This window comes from Odontesthes bonariensis, chromosome 19, assembly GCF_027942865.1.
Source record: "Odontesthes bonariensis isolate fOdoBon6 chromosome 19, fOdoBon6.hap1, whole genome shotgun sequence".
In the NCBI taxonomy this organism is placed as follows: domain Eukaryota; kingdom Metazoa; phylum Chordata; class Actinopteri; order Atheriniformes; family Atherinopsidae; genus Odontesthes; species Odontesthes bonariensis.
Window position 1 is genome coordinate 2229825 of NC_134524.1, and position 23200 is coordinate 2253024.

The following is a 23200-nucleotide window of genomic DNA, read 5'->3' on the forward strand; positions in this document are numbered from 1 at the left end:
TGATTGCACTTGTAACTCTCTGTGCTGTGTATTTATCTCCATGTTACTCAGCATGGAACAGGGAGCGTTCCCTCCCTGAGAGGAAAGTCGTGTCAGATATCATGTTTTTCTATCATTCTATGAGCTGTGAGGCCAAACAGCAACAGACTGCAGCTGGTTTTTCTCAGGGTTGAAGGTTGTTTTTGTCGCTTTTCTGCCACAAGAGGAAAACAGCACAGCGTCATCCACAGGAAGCTCCCTCAGGAAACTGTTGGTGGCCACAGAAGTGCTTTAAATTAAAGGCCAAACTGAAGCTAAAGCAATGATGACAACACTGATAATCTAATGACTAAGTTCCCATGAGCCTTTGCAGTCAGCAGGAAGCAGCCCATGGTCAGAGCCTCCTCTGCTGCTGCTGAAGTTCATTTCAGCCCAAAGTGAGACCTGACGGGGATGTTTCAGGAGCTGCTGACACACACTGAGCAGCTTTAGCTCAGAACACCTGGAACACACACACATCATGCTGTCATCACGTGGTTTCCTGGCTCCGCCCCTCTGATGGCGCCCCTCAGCCTGCCTGATGGCATTCAGGGGCAGCGGGTCGGTGAGACTCCCTCTGGTGGCAGAAAACACAATTACACAAACAAACCTTTCCCACCGTCTTCACTGCCGGATGGATGGATGGATGGATGGATGGATGGATGGGTGGGTGGGTGGATGTTTTCCCTCATTGTGTCGTCGGGTTTAGGAATAAAAGTCCAAATGGAAAGGTGGTTATTTCAGGCTCTGCCTTGTGACTCTCTGCATAGGGACAGCCACCCCTCACCTCCATAACTCATCTGATGTCGATACTCTTTCAGAAAGACACACGTGATGACCACATGCCAATTATCGCTGTGGCTGCTTAACCTTAAACGGAAGATGTTTTTGAAGCCTCGAGCCGGATCGTCTCTCCTCTCCAGAGCAGCTGAAGGTCAACAGAACCAGATGGAACCCTGAGGTTCCCAAAGCAGATGCCTCCTCCCCCCGACTACACATCCAGATCCTGTCCATGTAAACCACAAACAGGGTCGGAGACGAGGGGCAGAACTGGTGGAGTCCCCATAAACCAGAACCACTTCCCAACCAGAATGCAGACACAGCTCTGACTGCGTTATCCAGTGACTGGATATCCTGTTAAAGTGACTTCTGCGGCACCCCCCACAGACTCCCTGGGGGTCCAGAGTCCAGAAAACACATGGAACACAACCCTAACCCTGGATGGTTAAACTCCCATGATCCCTACAGTAACTATGTGAGGGTAAAGATCTGCTCCACTGTTCCATGACCTGAACACATTTCTCCTCCTGAAAGGTTCAGTAACCAATCAGAGCCCCCTCTTCAGCCTTAAACTTTACCAGAGAAGTGGGATTTTCCCCAATAACAGATAATATGTGAAAAGTAGATCTATTTCCAGGTAATAGCTGGAAAGCACAAATATTACAGTCTTACTGTGTAAGATTATTACTGCATGGTTTTTGTGTTGTGCTCACTCAGGCATGATATACCTGCTTTATGAAGTCAGATTAATGGAAAATAAATAACTCTAACCATGAAAGGGGCTGCTGACTTGCATGGGAATTCACAAATATCACATTTATGTGACATGAGTAACTTAAAGCTGAGGGAAAAGTCATTAACGTAGCAAATAGCCCTGACATTGAGCCAATGCTACCACCATCAGGTCAAAGTGGAACGTTTCCCTCAATAATATTCATCCAGCGTTCACACATCTGATTTCAACACCACAGACATTTGAAAGAGTTTCACAGCTTGAAGTTGAGCCTCGTGCCCTTTTAGTGTTGGAACAGCCTTAACTTTCAGCTTCAGTCATCAGCATCATACAGCTGTCTGCGAAGTACAGGGAACAACTCCAAACCTTTTTCAGACTGCGTTAAAGATTTCTGGGTCTTTGGGGAAGATGATAAGGGTCAACTTTCCCTCGTAACCAAACACACATTTTCTTCAAAAATATCTGTGTAGCAAGAACATGAAAAGCATGAGAAAAGTTAACATCTGACCTTTAATGAAATGCAGAACAATGAAATACAGACGAGTGTAAAGCTCGACTTCACATCAAACTGAAATGATATCTTGCTTCTTCAGATGTTTACAGAAATACCCACAGCTGATGCAAAGCTACTTTGTGGATCTTAACTTTAAACAAAACAAATATGTTCAGTATAACAGAATAAACATGTTTCTACTTTCAAACAGACTGCATTTTGTTCTGTCCATCAACTCACAATTGATGCCATGTTTGTCTTGAACGTCGGGAGATCTGTCCCCAGTAAAAACAATCCCAACAAATTATAAAGCACTTTCAATGGTTCTTCAAACATGTGCTCCCCACAGAACATTCAGAACTAAAGTCCTGACAAGAGAAGGTGGTAATCCACAAAGAAGATTTTTAATCTGAACAAATGCAAGGCTTCTGATTGGTAGGTGTTTAAAATGAATGAGTTCCTCTAGCCTGCCTGCGGTCCCCCAGTGGCTAAAAATGATGATAGACCTAAACCATGCACTGGAAATTATTCTCCGCCTTTGGTAATGTGACCATGCAGATGACCTGATCGAGAAAGCCGCCGCTTATGATGTGGGCTTATGACGTGGAGGTTGTTTCCCCCCAGAGCCAATAAACTGCCTTTCCCCGCCCACAGCTCTTTGGCCAGCTCATTGCTCTGTACATGGATGTAAAAAATCTGTTTAGAGCTCCTGCATCAGAACCTCTAAAGAGCCAGTGGACAGATTTAGTTTTTTCTGGGAAAGTGACGACAGAACCGAAGAGATTTGTGTATGTGTGCGCCAAACATTTTAATGATGAATGTTTCCAGAACTTGGGCCAATACCGAGCCCAAGGGAGAGCCCAGACACCCTGCGGAGGAATCTCATTTCAGCCGCTTGTATTCGCGATCTCATTCTCTCAGTCACTACCCACAGCTCGTGACCATAGGTGAGGGTAGGAACATAGACTGACCGGTAAATCGAGAGCTTGGCCTTCTGGCTCAGCTCCTTCTTCACCACGACGGGCCGGTGCAGAGCCCGCATTACTGCAGACGCTGCACCAATCCGCCTGTCAATCTCCTGCTCCATTCGTCCTTCACTCGGGGATGCATCTCAGCATCCTTGCAGGAAACGTTTTTTTACGCTCATTTAACGCTCTATAATTAGGGACCGACCAGTGAAACTGCAAGGACCCCCCACACCTCACATTTGATCAAACTCCTCCTACGTATTTAATGCTACAAACTTCAAACTTGGCTAGGCTACTCCTAAGACATGGGGGGATAAAATCATGGAAAAACTTTTTCAAAACTCAAAGGGTGTGGCCGTGGCGACACCACAAATTTATGACTCGCCATGAAAACTTAAGTCGCTTTTAACTCCCACATACATTATCCAATCTGTCCCAAACTTCAAACGGTAATTGCTGGACCCAGCCTGAACGTGCACATATAAAATAGTGATATCCACCTACAGCGCCACCTGCTGGTGGTCGGAAACATCTTTTTTTTTTCCACATCTCGCATTTGATTGAACTGCTCAACTTGCTTGATGTTTGACTGTGTTAGGAGAGTTGCTCACGAACTAGTTCATCATATTGTCAAAGTAAGCTCATTTCAACAGGTTTAGCTAGTTTTACGGCATAGGGCTGCCGTGCCATAGCGATTCACAAAACATTTGTGCATGGTACCACGGGCGTAAGTAAGGCCACACCAACACACTCCGCTTTGTCTTGCCTTTCTCCTCCTCATTTGCATTTAAAGCTGCAGACCCTAAAGAGCTCATTCTGAGGATCCTAAGAAAAGCTAATTTTTGGGACTGGCTGTAATTCTACACCAAGAAAAAAATTGGGGGGAAAAAAACTCAGATATAGTATATCGGGACCACAAAAACCTATAAAAATATATAAAAGTCTCCATTTATTTTCATGCCATGGAACCTTTAAGCCAATAATTTCTCTCCTGTGTGACTACATTGGTGTCTCTTTAGATTACCTAATTGAGTGAAAGCTGCCTCACACTGACCACAGCTGAAAGGTTTCTCTCCTGTGTGAATACGTTGGTGTGTCTTTAGATTAGATAATACAGAGAAAGCTGCCCCACACTGAACACATCTGTATGGCTTCTCTCCTGTGTGACTACGTTGGTGTATCTTTAGATTACCTAATGTAGTGAAAGCTGCCCCACATTGACCACAGATGAAAGGTTTCTCTCCTGAGTGAATACGTTGGTGTCTCTTTAGACTACCTGATTCAGTGAAAGCTGCCCCACACTGACCACAGATATAAGGTTTCTCTCCTGTGTGAATACGTTGGTGTGTCTTTAGACTACATAATCTAGTGAAAGCTGCCCCACACTGATCACAGATGTAAGGCTTCTCTCCTGTGTGACTACGTTGGTGTGTCTTTAGACTACCTAAATGAGTGAAAGCTGCCCCACACTGACCACAGATGTATGGCTTCTCTCCTGTGTGAATACGTTGGTGTATCTTTAGATCAGATAATCTAGTGAAAGCTGCCCTACACTGACCACAGCTGAAAAGTTTCTCTCCGGTATGAATACGTTGGTGTCTCTTTAGATTACCTAATGCAGTGAAAGCTGCTCCACACTGACCACAGCTGTATGGCTTCTCTCCTGTGTGATTACGTTTGTGTGTCTTTAGATTACCTAATTGAGTGAAAGCTGCCCCACACTGACCACAGCTGTATGGCTTCTCTCCTGTGTGAATACGTTGGTGTGTCTTTAGATAAGATAATCTAGTAAAAGCTGTCCCACACTGATCACAGCTGAAATGTTTCTCTCCTGTGTGAATACGTTGGTGTCTATTGAATACGTTGGTGTCACACTGGTCACAGCTGTATGGCTTCTCTCCAGTATGAAGCCTCTGATGATACCTCAGATTTGATCGCTTGATAACTTTCCCACAGTCCTTACAGCAGTGCCATCTGGATACCTCTTGGGCTCCATGTTTCTGCAATGACAGAGAGGAAGAAGACTTAGATCCCTTTGAAGTTCACACAAAAGATTTCTCTAAGCTAACCTACGCTAACCAACATATTCTAACTGGAGCTGGACAGACCGAGCCACACAGGTCTCAATATCTCAGATTAAACATGAACGCTGAGGGTGCGTTTATAAGTGCCCTCAGCTATCAGCACTGTGCTCAGATGTGTTCTGCACACGTTCAGCTTTTTAAGCAGTAAACTCTGGCTTTTTGCTTTTTTACTTATTCTTTTTGTCATGATGAAACTCTGAAAAGGAACTTGAGCTACAATATTTCTAAATGATGGAAGGAACCAGAGTCTTGTCCAAGTTTTTCACTTAAACACCATGTAGAGGGTGGGCTGAAAAAGGTTGATGACCGCTGGTTTAAAGGAATAAAAGTAACAGCGGTGGTAATACATGACATTCTTTACACTAACCCTCTGTTCCAGCTTACAACTCAGAGGTCTGCAGCCATTCAGCTCAACAGCCATCAGGGAAACACAGTCCGTTTTAACTCAACCTGTTTCTCTTTGTTAAAACAACTCTACAAACCTGTCATCTAACCATTAAAGAGCCAGAATATTACCACCACCAGGTTCAATTCATGTAACCCAGAGACTTTAAACCCAAATAATGAAGATTAGCTCCTGAACCTCTCAAATCTGCAGACTGAGAGCCAGAAAAAGTCCCACCACAACAATCTGCCCGCTGAATTTCTTCCAGCAGATCATTCAGCATGCAGCACATGTTGAATCTGAGCACATCTGGATCTGCAGCTCAGAGAGAGGAGATGAAACCAGGAAACACTTTGCTGTTTTTAACCAGGAAAAACACAAACTGAGCAAATGGAACATTTATTAAGTGACTCTAATATTGATATACTTGGAATATGTGAAAGTTGGTTGACACATTCATCATCATCTACAGCAGCTAGCAGCATTCCAGGATATAATGTATTTAGAAAGGCTAGAGAAGCAGGGCGAGGTGGGGGAGTATTAATCTGTCAGAGAGAAGTTTCAACATGAACTAATAAGGTGGCCTAAAGACGTTAACGCTGAGTGTACTGGTCTAAATGCATCACTCTGCTCTGCAATGTCTTTTACTGTGATTTGTGTGTATCCACCTCAGCAAAGGATGTGTTTTATGATCATCTTCAGACAATCTTAAATCACTGCAACTCGAAGAAGGAAATCATCCTACTCGCTGATTTTAATATCAACTGGGACATCAAGTCAGGAAAAATATTAAACAGCTGATGGATGAGTATAATTTGAGACAAATTATAAAAGGAGCGACAAGAATAACTAATATGTCAAATAAACAATTGATCTAATATTTACTAATAATCCTGAAAGAATCTCTAAGACTTTTAATCTATTATCAGGCCTGTCAGATCACAATTTTATCTTGTGCTCTTGGAAAATTAAGAGGAAGCATTTAATGGCATCCACCAGAGGTCACCAGTTCTACTTCATACCCAAAAGCCAGCAACAATTCCTGAATGAGGAAATCCAAAATCTTGAAGGTCTAATATTCTGGAAAATAACGACATTGAGGCTCGCTCAGATAACTTTATTAAAAAAGTCAATGATATTATAACACATTTCACAAAAAAAAGAAAAAGGTAAATCCAAGCAACATAGAAATAATCTGTCCTGGTTGAACAAAGAAATTATAAAATGAATGAAAGATAGAGATAAAGTCTTAAGGATGACCCGTAAGGTGAAAGCAGATTCTATATTGAGGCCATAAATGGGGCAAATGGTGATTAAAAGCTAATATGGAACAAAATTAATAATATTAACCTAAGCTAAAAAAAATAGTAAAGTTGAGTCGTTGTATTGTTGTATCGTAAAATATAAAGTTGAGTCTACTGTCACAAACTTTGAATGAGGTCTCTGTGATGTTGTATGGCTGAGTTGTGAGGCCTCCAAAATAGGGCAGTTTTTGGCTCGTTAAGTGCTTTCAATGCATTTTCCCATTGCACTGTGGGTAATTTCAAACTTCCCTTATCTATCAGTTTAAAGGACAAAGGCAGATCAGATTTATAACATGAAGCTGTTATAACAGGGCATCCATCTTGACATGTACGCACACTATGGTTTCTTAAAATTGCACTAATAATTTTGACTGCACTCGACTGTCTCGAACAAACGGTCGCTGTTCGAAAAGTAAAAGTTGTATCCGAATAATTCTTGAACCGTCAGCGCCCCAGGAGACGACAGAAGCCAGCGGTGTAATTTTCATTCAGCTACTATCTGTGGCTCGTTTTTCATGGCAGTTTTAAAATCATTTTACACCTGAATTTTCTAATTGTAGGTGTTTATAATGGGCGGAATGTCAGCTGGAGGGCCGACTCTCTGCGCTCAGAGGCGATTTGTGATAAATCTGTGTGGAAAAGCTCAATGAGTGTGACTTTGTGTGAAAGAGGACAAAAATGCCTACTTTTTGAAGTAAAATTTGTCCAGATTGGGCAGATATTTTGGACATGAGAGACATTTGTTCGAGGAATTGGTGCAGTATTAAATTCAGAGTGAGAAACAGTGGGAGAAGCACCTCAGCTGAGATGTAGTCTTCCTAAAACGGAAACTGCCGTTGTGTCAAAGCTGTATAATGTATCAACAAACCCTTTGGTTCAGTTAAAGCCGAGAGTCTCAGGTCACATGAACTTTGAATGAGGTCTGTTATGCTTTATGGCTCAGTTATAAGACCTCTAAAATAGCACATAGTACTCGTTAAGTGCTTTTCAATGTATTTTCCCATTTACAATTTTCCCACTTTTTCCCATTTGGCCGGAATTCCTTTCGACGAATGAGAGCCAAACTTAATAGCACACCATTCCCGATCGATGCTTTTTAGACCGGTCAGACCATCACTGCTAGACTAGAAGCGCGCCGAACTTTAGAACGGAAACGGGAGAATAATAAAAGTCTGGCAACAGATTAAATATGTGTGTCTAATGCCTTTGGCATTGGCACCCATAATTAGTTATCTCCCCATCTTAATATTTCAACTAACTCCTCGCTGTGTTGCTCCAACGCCGGGCGCAGCTCTGCGCACAGTTCCAGGAGGATTTCCCTCGGGAACCTAAAGCGGCTGATGAGCCAGTCGCCATCATGTTCACACACGCTCTCTTCGAATTGCAGCATTTGCAAAGTCTGGTTTGTGAGTCATGGTTACTCACACATGCAGAAGCGCACACGTAAGGGGATTCGGCAGAAATCATGTTAGAATAGCTGTAGCCTATTTTAACCCGTCCCTATTTGAAGTAAGCAAAAACGGTCAAGGTTGCTGTGCTTTTTCAAAGCTTCTTACATACAATATGTTGGTCGCGTTGCCTGCGTTTTTACCAGTCAAGGAGGTTATGTTTTTGGTTGCGTTGGTTTGTCTGTCTGTCTGTTTGTTTGTTTGTCTGTTTAACTGAAAAGTGTGTAACTTTAATAAACATTTTTTTTTTAATCTCTATTCCTGGTTATGTCGGAGTTTTAATGTCTTCTGACAAGGTCCGTTATGAAGGTAACACACTGCCAAAAGCAAAGATGGGAACAAATTCAATTCAATTCAAAAATACTTTATTTATCCCAGAGGGAAAATAAATGTTGATGTAACTCAATTAAATCAAGGAGTTATTATAGATGCTGATGGCTGTGGGCAGGAAAGATTTCCTGTAGCGGTCCGTTTTGCATCCAAACTGAAGAAGCCTTTGACTGAAGAGACTCTGTTTTCTGATAACAGTCTCATGGAGAGGATGTTCAGGGTTGTCCATAATTCTCTTGATTTTATGCAAAATCCTTCTTTGCATTATTGTCTCCAGAGGTTCCACAGTCGTCCCCAGAACAGAACCAGCCTTCCTTATCAGGTTGTTGAGTCTTTTTAGGTCCCTGGTTCTGATGCTGCTGCCCCAACAGATGACGCCAGAGGAAATGACGCTCTCAACAACAGACTTGTAGAAGATCTGCAACATCTTGCTGCAAACCTTGAAGGACCTTAGCTTCCTCAAGAAGTACAGTCTGCTCTTACCTTTCTTGTAGAAATGGGAACATCTCCCATTAAGACTTTATTGTTTTTAAAGTACAATTTCTCCCTTTGGGTACCCCTAAAATGGCCAATTTTTACCTTAAATTTCCTAAATCTCCGCACCATCCCCCCCGGGCTTGGTCGCTTCGCTCCCTCGCCTACACCACTACGCTATAATTTCATCCTAGCTAGAACCCTGCATCACTGCCTGAGGACTAATTGTTTTCACATTTATTTGTTATAACAGTTTCCCAACATCACGTCTAAGTGTCGCCAAAGAATCAACAGCTGTAGAAAAGTGCGTACGCCAGCCCTGAAGTTGGTGTGAGGCACCGCACATTTCTACGATCTTTTCGTTCTTGATACATCTGATCGTTGACGTGAAAAGGTGCGTACGCACCCTTTGTACATGAGGCCCCAGAGCACTAGAGGAGACTGATGTGCAATGATGCAGGACTAAGTTTGGCCAAATGGTGGAGTCCATCAGAGGAACAGTGCTGGAACACACTGCCAACTCGTGTTAGAAACTGGGACAATTCCACCACCTTTAAAAAGAGCCTTAAACAGTGGTTGCAAACAGCCAGAGCTGCTCTCATGGGTCACCTCTCCGTCTTTTCCCTTTTGTGTACGGACTCTTAACTTTGATGTGAATCTTTCTAAAGATTTTCTGTTTCTTTGTTCTTTAGTTTTTTGTCATGGTGTATTGTCTGTATGTTTTTATGATACCTGCCTGAGGACAACGGATGAAATTTAGCAGCTGTGCTAACTCCGGCATATTTACATGGATGCTTTGCTGATATGTTGATTAATGTGCAGAGTCCTAACCAAATAAATAAGAAATAAAATAAAAACCTCCTCCACACTGACCTGTGGCCCGGTGGACCCAGAGGATGAGCCGGCTCTGTTCCTGGTGGAGGGGTTCAGCTCCTGGTTCAGCTCCTGGTTCTGCTCCTGGTTCTGCTCCTGGTTCTGCTCCTGGTTCTGCTCCTGGTTCTGCTCCTGGTTCTGCTCCTGGTTCAGTTCTTGGTTCTGCTCCTGCTTCAGTTCCTGGTTCAGTTCCTGGTTCTGCTCCTGCTTCAGCTCCTGGTTCTGCTCCTGCTCCTGGTTCTGCTCCTGCTTCAGCTCCTGGTTCTGCTCCTGGTTCTGCTCCTGGTTCTGCTCCTGGTTCTGCTCCTGGTTCTGCTCCTGGTTCAGTTCCTGGTTCTGCTCCTGCTTCTGCTCCTGCTTCTGCTCCTGGTTCAGCTCCTGGTTCTGCTCCTGGTTCTGCTCCTGCTTCTGCTCCTGCTTCTGCTCCTGCTTCTGCTCCTGCTTCTGCTCCTGCTTCTGCTCCTGGTTCTGCTCCTGGTTCTGCTCCTGCTTCAGCTCCTGGTTCTGCTCCTGGTTCTGCTCCTGGTTCAGCTCCTGCTTCAGCTCCTGGTTCTGCTCCTGCTTCAGCTCCTGCTTCAGCTCCTGCTTAATCTCCTGCTTCAGCTCCTGGTTCTGCTCCTGCTTAATCTCCTGGTTCAGCTCCTGGTTCAGCTCCTGCTTCAGCTCCTGGTTCTGCTCCTGCTTCAGTTCCTGGTTCTGCTCCTGGTTCTGCTCCTGGTTCTGCTCCTGGTTCTGCTCCTGGTTCTGCTCCATTCTGGTCCGACTGATGGACTCTGCAACTGTCAGCACATACGATAAGATCCAGCTGTGGCAGGCAGCGTGTTAAACCACACCCACTTTTCTTCTTCTCTTGATAACCTTTCTGCACAGTTTTTAACCATCCAGTCACATTCCATTAAGGCGTGACACGGCAGGCAAAAACAGTGATTTTTCAGATTTTTCTTTAGACCTGCTATAAAGAAAAGGTTGAAAACATCAATTAAAATGTTTATTTTATTACATTTTGTTTACTTGCGGCAGTACGTTTCCCCCGAATTTACCAAAAAGTTAGCATTCCAACGCGCCATGCCGAGCTTCGTCTATTTACTGAAGTCTGTCATGACCGGTATCGTTGGAAAGCTCTGAGTCTCCTGCACAATGATATGTCACCCAAATAACGGCACTTCCTTTCTATCAGTAACCAATCGTGGATGTCTAAAGATGGATTTATAGCTAATGACAGAATCTCATTGGCTGCTGCTCGTTTCTGCTAACGTGATTGGCTCAGACGCATCACGTGGTGGACTCTGACACTTCTGTGTTTAGCTTTCGCTGAATCTCCGAAAATGCCCCGTAACACCGCAACTTTCACAGAAGAGAAAGCAACAATTGAGCTTTGCAAGATGCAATAAAAGAAAATGACGGAGTTAGTGACGGTGCCTGTGCGACACAGCAGTGGCGCCGTCATAAGTCATACATGTTGCACGTCTCAATGAATTGATATGCCATGTTTTATTGGTTTGAGCTTGTATTATTTATGATTATGATTATTTTATTCAATATTAGTATTACTAAGGGCCTGAGCATTTATTCTGTTTTAGAGCAAATACAAATGTATTGAATTCTCCTATTTAAATCTTTAAATGTCGTTTTCTCAAAATCAGTTTTTTGTATTTCTTCAGTATCAATATCTCAGCCTATGGAGCACCTACTAACACCAAACTTTCCAGATATACACATAGCAGTATTCTGAAGATATTTAAAGAAGGATTAGTTGATAAATCATTCCTGGCCTGATTTATGTGACATTATAATTAAAGAGAATGGCAAAAATCGATAGTTTTTAGACCACGGACAGTATATTTTGATTTCCTAGGAAATCAAAGCAGATATCCCGAAATCCCTCTAATTCTTTTTTTCATTTTGTGTGTAAACAAAATGAAAAAATAATTTTACACCTGGCTTTATCATATGTTCAGATCTATCTTTCGGAAATAAATGCAAATGTGCGCATATTTAATGAGATCATGCCTAATTTGTATTATTAAGCATACAAATTTCTAAAAAAAAAAAAAATTCCATACTTGTATAAGTAATCAACTGAGGAAGTTTCATGGTGATATCTATTATTTTAAAATATTACCCTATTCACCTGTAGTGTCTGGCCCCTCCTGGGGCCTAGCGGCCACATGCGTGGACAGCACTTTTTTGTTCTTATGTCCACAATTGTGTAAACTGCTTAGTTAGGGCATGTTTTGGATACTACATAGGTATCTATACTGCCATCTTGTGGTGTCGGAAGAGTCTAACACATTACGGTAAAAATCCAAAATGGCGGCAAACACAAGGGAAGATGCTGGTGGCAGCTCCATGCACAAACGTCGACCTGGTAAGAACTTTTAACACATTTTAAGACTTATTCTGATTTAGACATTGATAAAAGCATTGTACTTTTGTCGTGTCATTCAACTTTGAAAAAAATCATTTAAAAATAAGTAATTTCTTTGTTGCTAAACATGAAGTACACATGTGTACTTATGGACTGAAGCTCCTCAAAACTAATGTTTACTATGTAATACGCTAGTGAACATGCACACATGTAAAATGAGAAAAAAGCTAACTCTGATGCAGCTGAAAACCTATACATCTTTCCAATTTAATAAATAATCATTGAATCACTGAATGCATAACCAATACATCAGTTAGCTGGGTTGAAAATGTTGGTAAAATGTAAAAATGCGAACATGTAAATTAGCTTACAGCTAACTTTGGTGCAGCTAGAAATCTGTAGGCCTACACTGTCCAATTGAATAATAAATACATGTGCATAACTGCTTTCATACTTGATTATAATTGATATGCATTTGATTTTGTCATGTTTATGTTTCCAGAGCATTTTTCTGTGCAAAGACCATTGGAGCTACTTGGGTTAATTGATGGAGACAACTCAGATTTGGACTTTGAAAATGATGATCCACTCCTGGATGAGAATTACCAGCCATCACCACAGGAGCAAAGCAGCAGTGAGGACGAGGGGGACAGTAGTGAAGATGAGGCTCCCATTCCTGAACCCACTGACCACAGCAGAGGACGTAAACGTCTCCGTAGTGTAGATAACGGTTAGCCGAGATCCACTACACATGTGGTTGTTTTATGCAGTTAGGTCCAAAGAGCTAGAATTACAGAAAGTTTATGTACAACACTTGTTGACAGGTTCATGTTCAGGGACAGAGTCAGGTACAGGTTCCTCCCGCACACAGACAACGCTGCCAAACTCAAGAGATTGAGGCTGATAGCTCAGAAGATGACTTGGGAGAGTCAACACCAGAACCAGGCCAGACCACAAAACAAGGAGAGACCAAACAAGGTCATTGTTATTGATGCACCAATACACCTAAATTGCTTGCATAACTTAGTGGAAATGAATGGTAATTGTAATATTTTGGTTGTGCAGGACGTGGGATGCGCTGGAAGGCTACTCCTCTGACGCCACACCTTGCAGAGTATCAGCATCAGGATGCTTGTTGGTTGCTGTTTGTTTAAAAACTATGCATGTATGTGTTATTAGTACATGACAGGAAAAAAGGACTGGGTTCAAGGAACTTTAAACTTAAAATGCTTCTTTAAAGACCCACTAAGGTCACAGTTCAAAATATTTGTAGCTTTTTGATCAAATTCAGAAAAAAAAATGTAATAATAACTCTGTAGACCGACAGCCACTGTGTGCAATATCCCATAAATCTCATCTGAGTCAGTGGAACACCATCAACTTAAATCATTTTACTACAAGCTTTCATGAGAGACTTCTGAAGAGGACAGTCAGACTGTCTTTTAATGGGCTTCTGAGTGTAAATCTGAGAAATCACACACTGATACTGAGGAGAACTGGATTTCTACTGCTCCTGTGATACTTTCCTGGATCACCCACAAGTCTTTCTAATAATGCTATGACTCCTCTTCACACAACTTAAACTCTTCATGTCATTAAAGGATTTATATTGAGCAGAATTAAGTCCCATTTTAACATCTAATCATGAAATATGGCATATTGTGTACGTTAAACACATCAAATCACATGTTTTGGCTGCACACTTCTATCAAGTGTTAGCATTAGCATGCCGGGCTAACTGTGAATAGCAGCCAGGTTATCTGAACTTTTTACTCTCTGCTGCATGTTCTGACTGCCCGTGTCCAGCAGCAGGAATCAAACCAATGACACAGAGCACTCTGAAGACATTTCTGCTAACGTCTGACCGCTAAATTCATTCTTTTCTGGACTCACCTGCATGCAGCTTTCTGTTGCTATGCTACCAGATGTTCCGAGGCGCAGAACGCATTGTTTGGTCGAATCGGCTCGGCTTCCGTCGCCTGCTGATTACGTCACAGTATATGGCTGTGGGCTTGAATGGGAGTACATTGTGATTGGCTGTAGTAGCCATAGTAACCGTAACTAGGAGAGTTTTTTTCTCGGTCTTTCGGTGATCGGCAGCAGCTATGGAGAGCTTTTAGGAAGAAATGAAATATTTCCTACAAAATAGTGTGTACCACACCGTGAGCACCACTAGCCCCAAAGCTTTAAGATCTAGTTTGTTTTGTTGAATCATTTTGGCCTTGGTTCACTCTGAAGAGAAGCTTCATTTTCAGCTTTGTGTGCTGAGCAGCAATAACCTCTTTGACTATATGCGTGTGGACTCCTGCACATAAATGTACATAAAACTAGTAAAAATTGTTCTGTTGGATATGTGTGTATATACATACACTACATATAGAGTAGAGAGAGAGAGTGGAGTACTATTTATTAATCCCGAAGGAAATTAAGGTGTCCAGTAGCATATAAACATGTACACAAGGCACTATACACTACATTGCACATATAACAGCCATATGACACTCCATACATTCATCAAAAGGCAGATCTCACAGATCTGTGCCTACAACAGACCCAGCCTTCCTCACCAACCTGTCCAGGCGTCCAGCATCTCTCTTCCTAATGCTACCCCTCCAGCATGTCACAGCATAGGAGAGCACACTGGCCATGACCGACTGGTAGAACATCAGCAGGAGTCTGTTGCAGACATCTCAGCTTCCTCAGAAAGTAGAGCCTGCTCTGACCCTTCTTGTAGAGTGCGTGTGAGTTTGCAGACCAGTCCAGTTTATTGTCCAGAAGTACCCATAGGTACTTGTATGTGCAGACTGTCTCCACCGTCTCCCCCTCGATAGAGACAGGCACCAGGGGCGGGGTGGTTCGCCTGAGGTCAACCACCATTTCCTTTGTTTTGGTGGTGTTCAGCTGCAGCTGGTTGGTCCTGCACCATCCGGCAAAGTTCTCCACCACTCCCCTGTACTCCCCCTCCTGCCCATCCTTAATGCATGCAACAATGGCGGTGTCATCCGAGAACTTTTGCATGGGGCAGGTCTCAGAGTTGTGGGTGAAGTCAGTGGTGTACAGGGTGAACAACACCGGGGAGAGCACCGTTCCTTGTGGAGCTCCAGTGCTACTGACCACAGTCTCTGATGTGAGGTCACCCAGTCTGACGAACTGGGGCCGTCCTGTGAGGTAGTCAGTAATCCAGGTCACCAGCCCTGTCTCCACTTCCATCTGCAGCAGTTTGTCTCTCAACAGGAGTGGCTGGATCGTGTTGAAGGCGCTGGAAAAATCACAAAACATGATTCTCACAGCACTGCCTCCTTTATCCAGGTGAGAATGCACTCTGTGCAGCAGGTACAGGATGGCATCCTCTACTCCCACATTCTCCTGGTAGGCAAATTGTAAGGGGTCCAGTGCTTGGTGAACCTGGGGTTTCAGGATGTTGAGCAGCAACACACGCTCAAATGTCTTCATTATATATATATATATATATATGTCTCTTCTACCAGAACATCATCTGCTTCTTAGATCAAACTGCATCTCACAGATTCCACTTATTCAGCTCCTCTTAGTCACAGCACCCTCTGCTGGATTGTAGCGGAACTACAGCAGACTGACATTTATTGGAATCTTAGCAGTGTGGTGTGAGGACAGGATGGTGGAACTACATATTTATTGTTCTCACTGTTTTCCCCACAGATTCTTAGTGGGAGACTTATGACACCATCTTCAGCTGAAGCCTCTTGGTCTCATCCTGTTCCCTCTTTGTTCCCAAGATACTTTCATCAGTCAGATTAACCTTCAGTTAGTGCATCATTTAAGTCCAACAGAATCATGTCAGCATCACTATGGGGTATCATGGATATATTTATTTATCATATCTTCAAAGGAATTAAATATAAAATCCATTAGTGTATATATATATATATATATATATATATATATATATACACTATATATTAATTTCTTGTGAGATATATGTAGATATAGATATATTTTTTTCTGATAAATAGTTTCTGTCTAATGTGTTTTATCTTATATGTATAATGTATTATTTCTTCATTTTTCAACTTAATCACACACAGAATAACATGTTGATTATGTTGATATTTCTACAGTCAGCTCAACACTACAGATATCTGTACAATGTTTTGTATGCCATGCTTTTTGGACATTTACATACAACAATACATTTTACTGAAAAACCCTCCTAAACCGGTCACATGGTACAGCCGGTTCGAAAGGCCTCTGACGTCACCACATAGTCATCGGCACGCGCTTCACAAAATACATCCGAAGTTACTGGACACGCGCTTCAGAGTCAAGACCCTGTTGGAAACATCACTACAGACAAATACGCACATTGAGAAACGGCCCATTACCCGACACACACTGCGAAGCCTCGGCTCATCTCGGCTCATCTCGGCTCATCTCGGAACATCTGGTAGCATAGCAACAGAAAGCTGCATGCAGGTGAGTCCAGAAAAGAATGAATTTAGCGGTCAGACGTTAGCAGAAATGTCTTCAGAGTGCTCTGTGTCATTGGTTTGATTCCTGCTGCTGGACACGGGCAGTCAGAACATGCAGCAGAGAGTAAAAAGTTCAGATAACCTGGCTGCTATTCACTGTTAGCCCGGCCTGCTAACGCTAAAGCTAATGCTAACAGTTACAGACTGCGGTCAAGTGAGCCGCCACTCGTTCATCCGCCACTTAACTTTCACATGCGCTCATATTCTCTACCACTACGGTTTTAAACGGCGCGACACACACAACGTTATTAGTTCTAACCTAAACGACGTGTGAAAGAGTGGCGGCTGGGAATGGCGGCTAGCTTGACCATCGTAAATGCACTGCCAGATGAGCGAGTTACAGCAGGCTTTTAGCACAGTCTCTCTCTCTCTCTCTCTCTCTTTCTCTCTTTCTTTCTCTCTCTCTTTCTCTCTCTCTCTCTCTTTCTCTCTCTCTTTCTCTCTCTCTATATATAGCCTATATATAGCAAATATTAATTAACGTTTGGATCAGAATTTCACTTCAAACATCTTGCATATTCCAGTTTTTGTCGTTTAGAAATCATGATATGTGAGGTTTTTGAAGGACCTTAGCTCCAAAATTGTACAGTAAAATCTATTGGTTCTTTGTTCAGGAAGGACTCAGTGGTACTATCAGTATGTCCATGTACTCCATTGCTAAGAATAATTGACATTTGGGTCAACATTTCACTTCAAAGTGCTTACATATGCAAGTTTTGCCCATCATAACGTGAGGTATTAGGACAATTACTCCAAATTTTTAAACTGCTCACTGTGAGGTGTTGTGGTGATAAATTAAGTTTGGTTCTGTCTCTTCCCTGTGTGGCAGTAGTGCACTGATGAGAGGTGCAGACAAGGTATAGATGACCAGTTGATTTGGGCTGGTGGAGGTAGGGCTGGATGTCCAATAAGGAATATGGTCACACACACACATACAAGGACATCAAGCAAGTAAAAGGCAAAAATGGTGAAATGAAATAACATAATGAAAAAGTAAAGAAGAAGAGTGATATAAAGAGATGGGGGGATGTCACCGATGAATTCAGCATCAAATAATCACAAAATGAAGCAGTGAAATAACTTGAAAATCACCACAGAGGTAGCTGGGGACATATAGAACAGGAATCTGGTGGAGTTTGCAGAAAATAATCGTTTTATTTTATTTTTTATGAATATTTTAATATAGCCATATACATCATGCATTGAGCAAGATTTCAACATCATATTATTAAACAATGATGCAGTGAAATGACTTGAAAATCACCACAGAGGTAGCTGGGGACATGTAGAACAAGAATCAGGTGGAGTTTGCAGAAAATAATCCTTTTTTTATTTTTTTATGAATATTTTAATATAGCCATATACATCATGCATTGACAGGGTACCCGCGGGGTCTTAAAAACTTGAAAAAGTCTTAAATTTGATAATCGTAAATTAAGGCCTTGAAAAGGTCTTGAATTTTGTTTACAAGTCTTAAATTTCATTCTCAAAGGTCTTAATTTTCCCTTTCTTATCTGCATGATAGTACAGCTCAACAACATAACTGTATACTTAGTAAAAAAGGAACAAAAAAACAAAACATGGATTGTTGCTTGTAAAATGTTTTTTTTTCCCTCTCCGCGGTCGGAAAATCCTGATTTCTAAGAACGCCACATAACGCTCGAGCGTGCACAGTTACGCCGCTGACCCACCGAAGTCGTCGCTCGAAGGATGGGCAAGTGCAGATTTAATCCACTGTGGCCCAATGAGTCAAAATATGACTGGGTTCAGGCTGTACCGGGGAATGAGTGTGAGGCTCAGTGCCGTCTGTGCCGAAAAAAAATCAAGCTCGGCACAATGGGTCATTTGGCCTTGGAGTCGCACATGAAGAGTGCTAAACATTTAGCATACTTAGCAGCTACACAGAAGCAGGCACCCATATCCCAGTTCTGCGCCGCAAACCCGACGCCAACCTCAACAGTCACCTCGGCTGCCAGCAGCACCGAGCCCACACAGCCAGGTAATATACAAGCTTTTTGTGGCTCGACGCCAACTCTTAAGGCGGAGGTGACGTGGGTACTAAAGACGATTTCGGACCACCACTCCTATACGTCAAATGAAAATATAAGCGAGCTCTTCAAAGTGATGTTCCCCGACTCGGAGATCGCGGCTACTTTCACATGTGGGAGCAACAAGACTGCCTATATTACCAAGTTTGGTCTGGCCCCTTTCATCACCAAACAACTGACCGACCAGGTCAATAAGGCGTCTGGATTTGTGGTCATGCTTGACGAAAGTCTAAACAAAAGCACAAAAACTAAACAGCTGGACATTCATCTGCGCTACTGGGTTGGTGACAGGGTCCACTCAAGATATTTTGGCTCTGAGTTCATGGGCCATGCTACGGCGCTGGACCTACTAAAACATTTTAAAGTAAGTATCCATAGCTTTTTATCTTCTTTTTTTCCCCCCACAAATGTATCCTTAAACTGAAATATAGATATTGTTTGAACTTAAATCAGAATAATAGAGTTCATTTGCAAAAGCAGATAAACACCATTTTGGGAAAAAAAGAGACTTGTTAATTCTTTGCATAATGTTGTTTTCAATAAGTCTTTATGTTTTATTTATATCTGTTTTGTTTGCCACTCAACTATGGTTTGACTGATATCACCTGGTGTAAATACTAATTTAAAAATGTTGTAAAATGCATGTAGAGTAAACAGAAAAATACTATAATGTCAGCAGTGACTGTAATATTCTCCCTCACCGCTCTCTGGGACAGAACCTTTCAACCTGGAGGCTTGAATCTCCACCACACTAGACTTTACAGATATCATAGTGCTATGATGTTATGACAGTGCCTATTATAGAATGCAACTGTGTTTTAAAATTTATTTTTGATTTCTTGTAGGAATGTTTACGTGACCTTGATTTGAGGATGATGGTGTCTCTGTCCATGGACGGACCCAACGTCAATTGGCGTTTTTTTGAGATGCTGCAGAAAGAGCATGCTGAATATTTCGGGGGAGCCCAGTTGGTAGTTGTGGGAAGTTGCGGCCTCCACACTCTCCATAATGCTGTCAAATGTGGATTCAGTGACTGGCATATGGAGAAGTTACTAAGAGCTCTGCATACTATTTTTCACAACGTGCCAGCAAGAAGGGAGGATTTTTGCAACCTTACAAAGTCCAAAATCTTTGCTTTGCCTTTTTGTGGTCATCGCTGGGTCGAGAATCTCCCAGTGGTCGAGAGAGCCATCGAGATCTAGCCAGACATGGAGAAGTATGTTGAAGCTGTCACAACCAAAAAGCTTCCAAACCCTGGGACATCCTCGTATGATACCATTGAGGCTGCAACCAAAGACCCTCTCATTCTAGCAAAGCTGCATTTTTTCATGGCAGTTTCACGAAGTGTAACACCCTTCCTGACAAAGTATCAAACGGATGAACCCGTGCTTCCTTTCATTGCCAATGACTTGGCTGAGTTGCTTAAGGTAATGTGAATCTTCATTGTACTGTCTGTTAAGAAATAGAAATAATAATAATAATAATAGGAATTTTCATAATATTTTTCATTCTCAAATAGGCCTGTGAATATTCTCATTTGTCCAGGTCATAGCTATGGCTATCAAATCAAATCAAATCAAACTTTATTTATATAGCACCTTTCATACTAAAGAAAAAAGCAACACAAAGTGCTTTACATGATAAAATCAGTAATAAAATCAATTCAATTCCTAAACTCACACACAACATCACACCGACAACCACACTGCACACATACTACCCTCCCACCACCCCCAACATGAGCAATATCAACAACAATCAACATTAAAATCAACATTAAAATCTGGCTTGACGCTGAAGCGAGGAAACGGTATCTTGGGGATCTGTCCACACCGGGAGCCAGCCCACCAATGACCACAGAGGCCACCACCACGGGGAACCAGTTCATGTTCACATCTGACGAGGCTGGGACTGAGAAAAAAATGTGCTTTTCTCCTTTTTTGCAGAGTTTGCTGAGGCGATTCATCAAACGAGAACTTTTAACTGATGCTGCACCTCAGCACTTGGTAAGGCTTGATGTCACCGACAAGCAGTCCAGGGTATATCCGAAAGCAGTTGACATCGGCATTGGTGCAGAGACTGCTGTAAAGGTATTTTGGAAATAATCATGTCTGTTGTTATGTGCACAAAATTGCTATTTGATGGTTAGCTAACAGGAGAGAGGAGAGAAAGGAGACAGTTTACTTCAGTTAGTCCATATTCATCCTTAGGAACTCCAAAAGCAGAGTAGATGCTCAGGGGAACTATCCATCCTACGCTTTCAAACGGAATGCATGGAGTGTCTTTCAAAAATGGTCAAGAAGATTCAAGAGAAGAGCCCTTTGAAATTCCAGATTGTAAGACAGTTGACCTGTCTGAACCCCGCCATCATGTACAGTAATCTTGAATCTTGTGAGAATCAGAGCATAGTCAAGAAGTTTCTGCAAGACAGGCAGTTGGATGGAGGAATTGCAGCTGGTACATAATTATTTTTACCTTATTTCAGTGATGAAGTCTTGACATTTAAAATATGAAGGCACATGTTTCACCAATATATAGTAACATATAAGTGATATTTTGGCTAAATCCATGCGTTTATGTTATGTTTATCTGTTGTCATTCACTCTCTTTAGGTGATTTGATCATCCAGCAGTTCTCAGAGGTGCTCTCCCAAGTGGTCAGAAATGAAGAATTCCAGTCCTTCGAGCCCTTCAAAAAGAGACTGGATGTCTTTCTTGGCCGCTTTATCAGTGGGCCCTACCCCCAGCTTTGGTCCTTCATCCAAAAGCTTTTGCTCCTTTCTCACGGCCAAGCCACAGTGGAAAGGGGGTTTTCCGTGAACAAAGAAATCGAGACCTGTAACATCCATGAGGACACTGTTGTGGCCCAGAGGATTGTTTGTGACTATGTGTCACTGCATGGAGGGGTTACTGAGGTCCCCCTCACACCAGAGCTGCTTTCATCTGTCTCATCTGCCAGGAGCAGATACAGAATGTATCTTCAGAATGAGCGAAGAAAGAAGGAATCACAAGCACAAGGTGAGAAGAAAAGCCACTGAGGAGCACCTGGAGCAACTGAAAAAGAAGAGAAGGTCCATTCAGGAGGTAGCAGGACATCTGGCCAGGGATGCGGATAAGTTGGCAGACCAGGCTGAAGCCAAGCAAGTAGGCAGCAAGATGGCAGAGCTTATTGCAAAGTCGAATGCTTTTAGAAGGAGCCACAAGGACAAGTTGGCTGAACTTATTAACCTGGATGAACAGATTTCAGCCAAAAGGGCAGAGCTTCAAAAGCTGTAGGCTCTATTACATCCACAAACAGGCACACACACACACACAGTCACACTCCTTGCACAGTTACTGTTTAATATATGATTGTGTCTGATGAAGAAATGGTTCTTTTGTTTATTGCCTTCACAGACAGGTCCATGCACACACTTTTGTGTTGTTTTTATGGTTTTGATTGTAAATACAGTGTTGACACTGTTCCAGCTCCATTGTAATACAGTACATGCACATATAGATGTTCACTCACTCACATATATTATATTATAATATGTTAAGACATTGTTCTTTTGCAGCAGAGTTTTATAGGGCTGTATTCTCCATTTGTAATATATTTGCAAACAGGCGTGCACACGCACACACTTTATTCTTTATTAAAAGAAGTAATTGTTATTTGTCCTTGTGTTATTCTGTTATTCTGACAGATTTCTTTTGCATTGTTTCATAAATGTATGCCAGAATAGGTGCGAGGTTGGTCTTAAATTTCATTGGACGTGGTCTTAAAAAGGTCTTAAAAAGTCTTAAATTTGAATGGAAAAATCCTGGGGGGACCCTGATTGAGGAAGATTTCAACGTCAGATTATTAAACAATGATGCAGTGAAATGACTTGAAAATCACCACAAAGGTAGCTGGGGACATGTAGAACAGGAATCTGGTGGAGTTTGCAGAAAATAATCCTTTTTGTTATTTTTTATGAATATTTTAATATAGCCATATACATCATGCATTGAGCAAGATTTCAACATCATATTATTAAACAATGATGCAGTGAAATAACTTGAAAATCACCACAAAGGTAGCTGGGGACATGTAGAACAAGAATCAGGTGGAGTTTGCAGAAAATAATCGTTTGTTTATTTTTTATGAATTTTTAATATAGCCATATACACCATGCATTGGGCAAGATTTCAACATCATATTATTAAACAATGATGCAGTGAAATAACTTGAAAATCACCACAAAGGTAGCTGGGGACATGTAGAACAGGAATCTGGTGGAGTTTGCAGAAAATAATCCTTTTTGTTATTTTTTATGAATATTTTAATATAGCCATATACACCATGCATTGGGCAAGATTTCAACATCATATTATTAAACAATGATGCAGTGAAATGACTAGAAAA

The 23200-nt window shown here is 42.0% G+C and overlaps 1 protein-coding gene across 1 annotated transcript; it reads right to left on the reverse strand.

The window, feature by feature from the left end:
• Window positions 1-2253: 2253 nt before the first annotated feature.
• On the reverse strand, window positions 2254-10199 carry LOC142369454 (uncharacterized; the record flags this gene model as incomplete). Its single annotated transcript, XM_075451809.1, has 2 exons — window positions 2254-4992; window positions 9891-10199. Coding segments are annotated over 2 exons (1338 nt in total), but the record flags the coding sequence as incomplete, so codon positions are not given.
• Between the last annotated feature and the right edge of the window lie 13001 nt (window positions 10200-23200).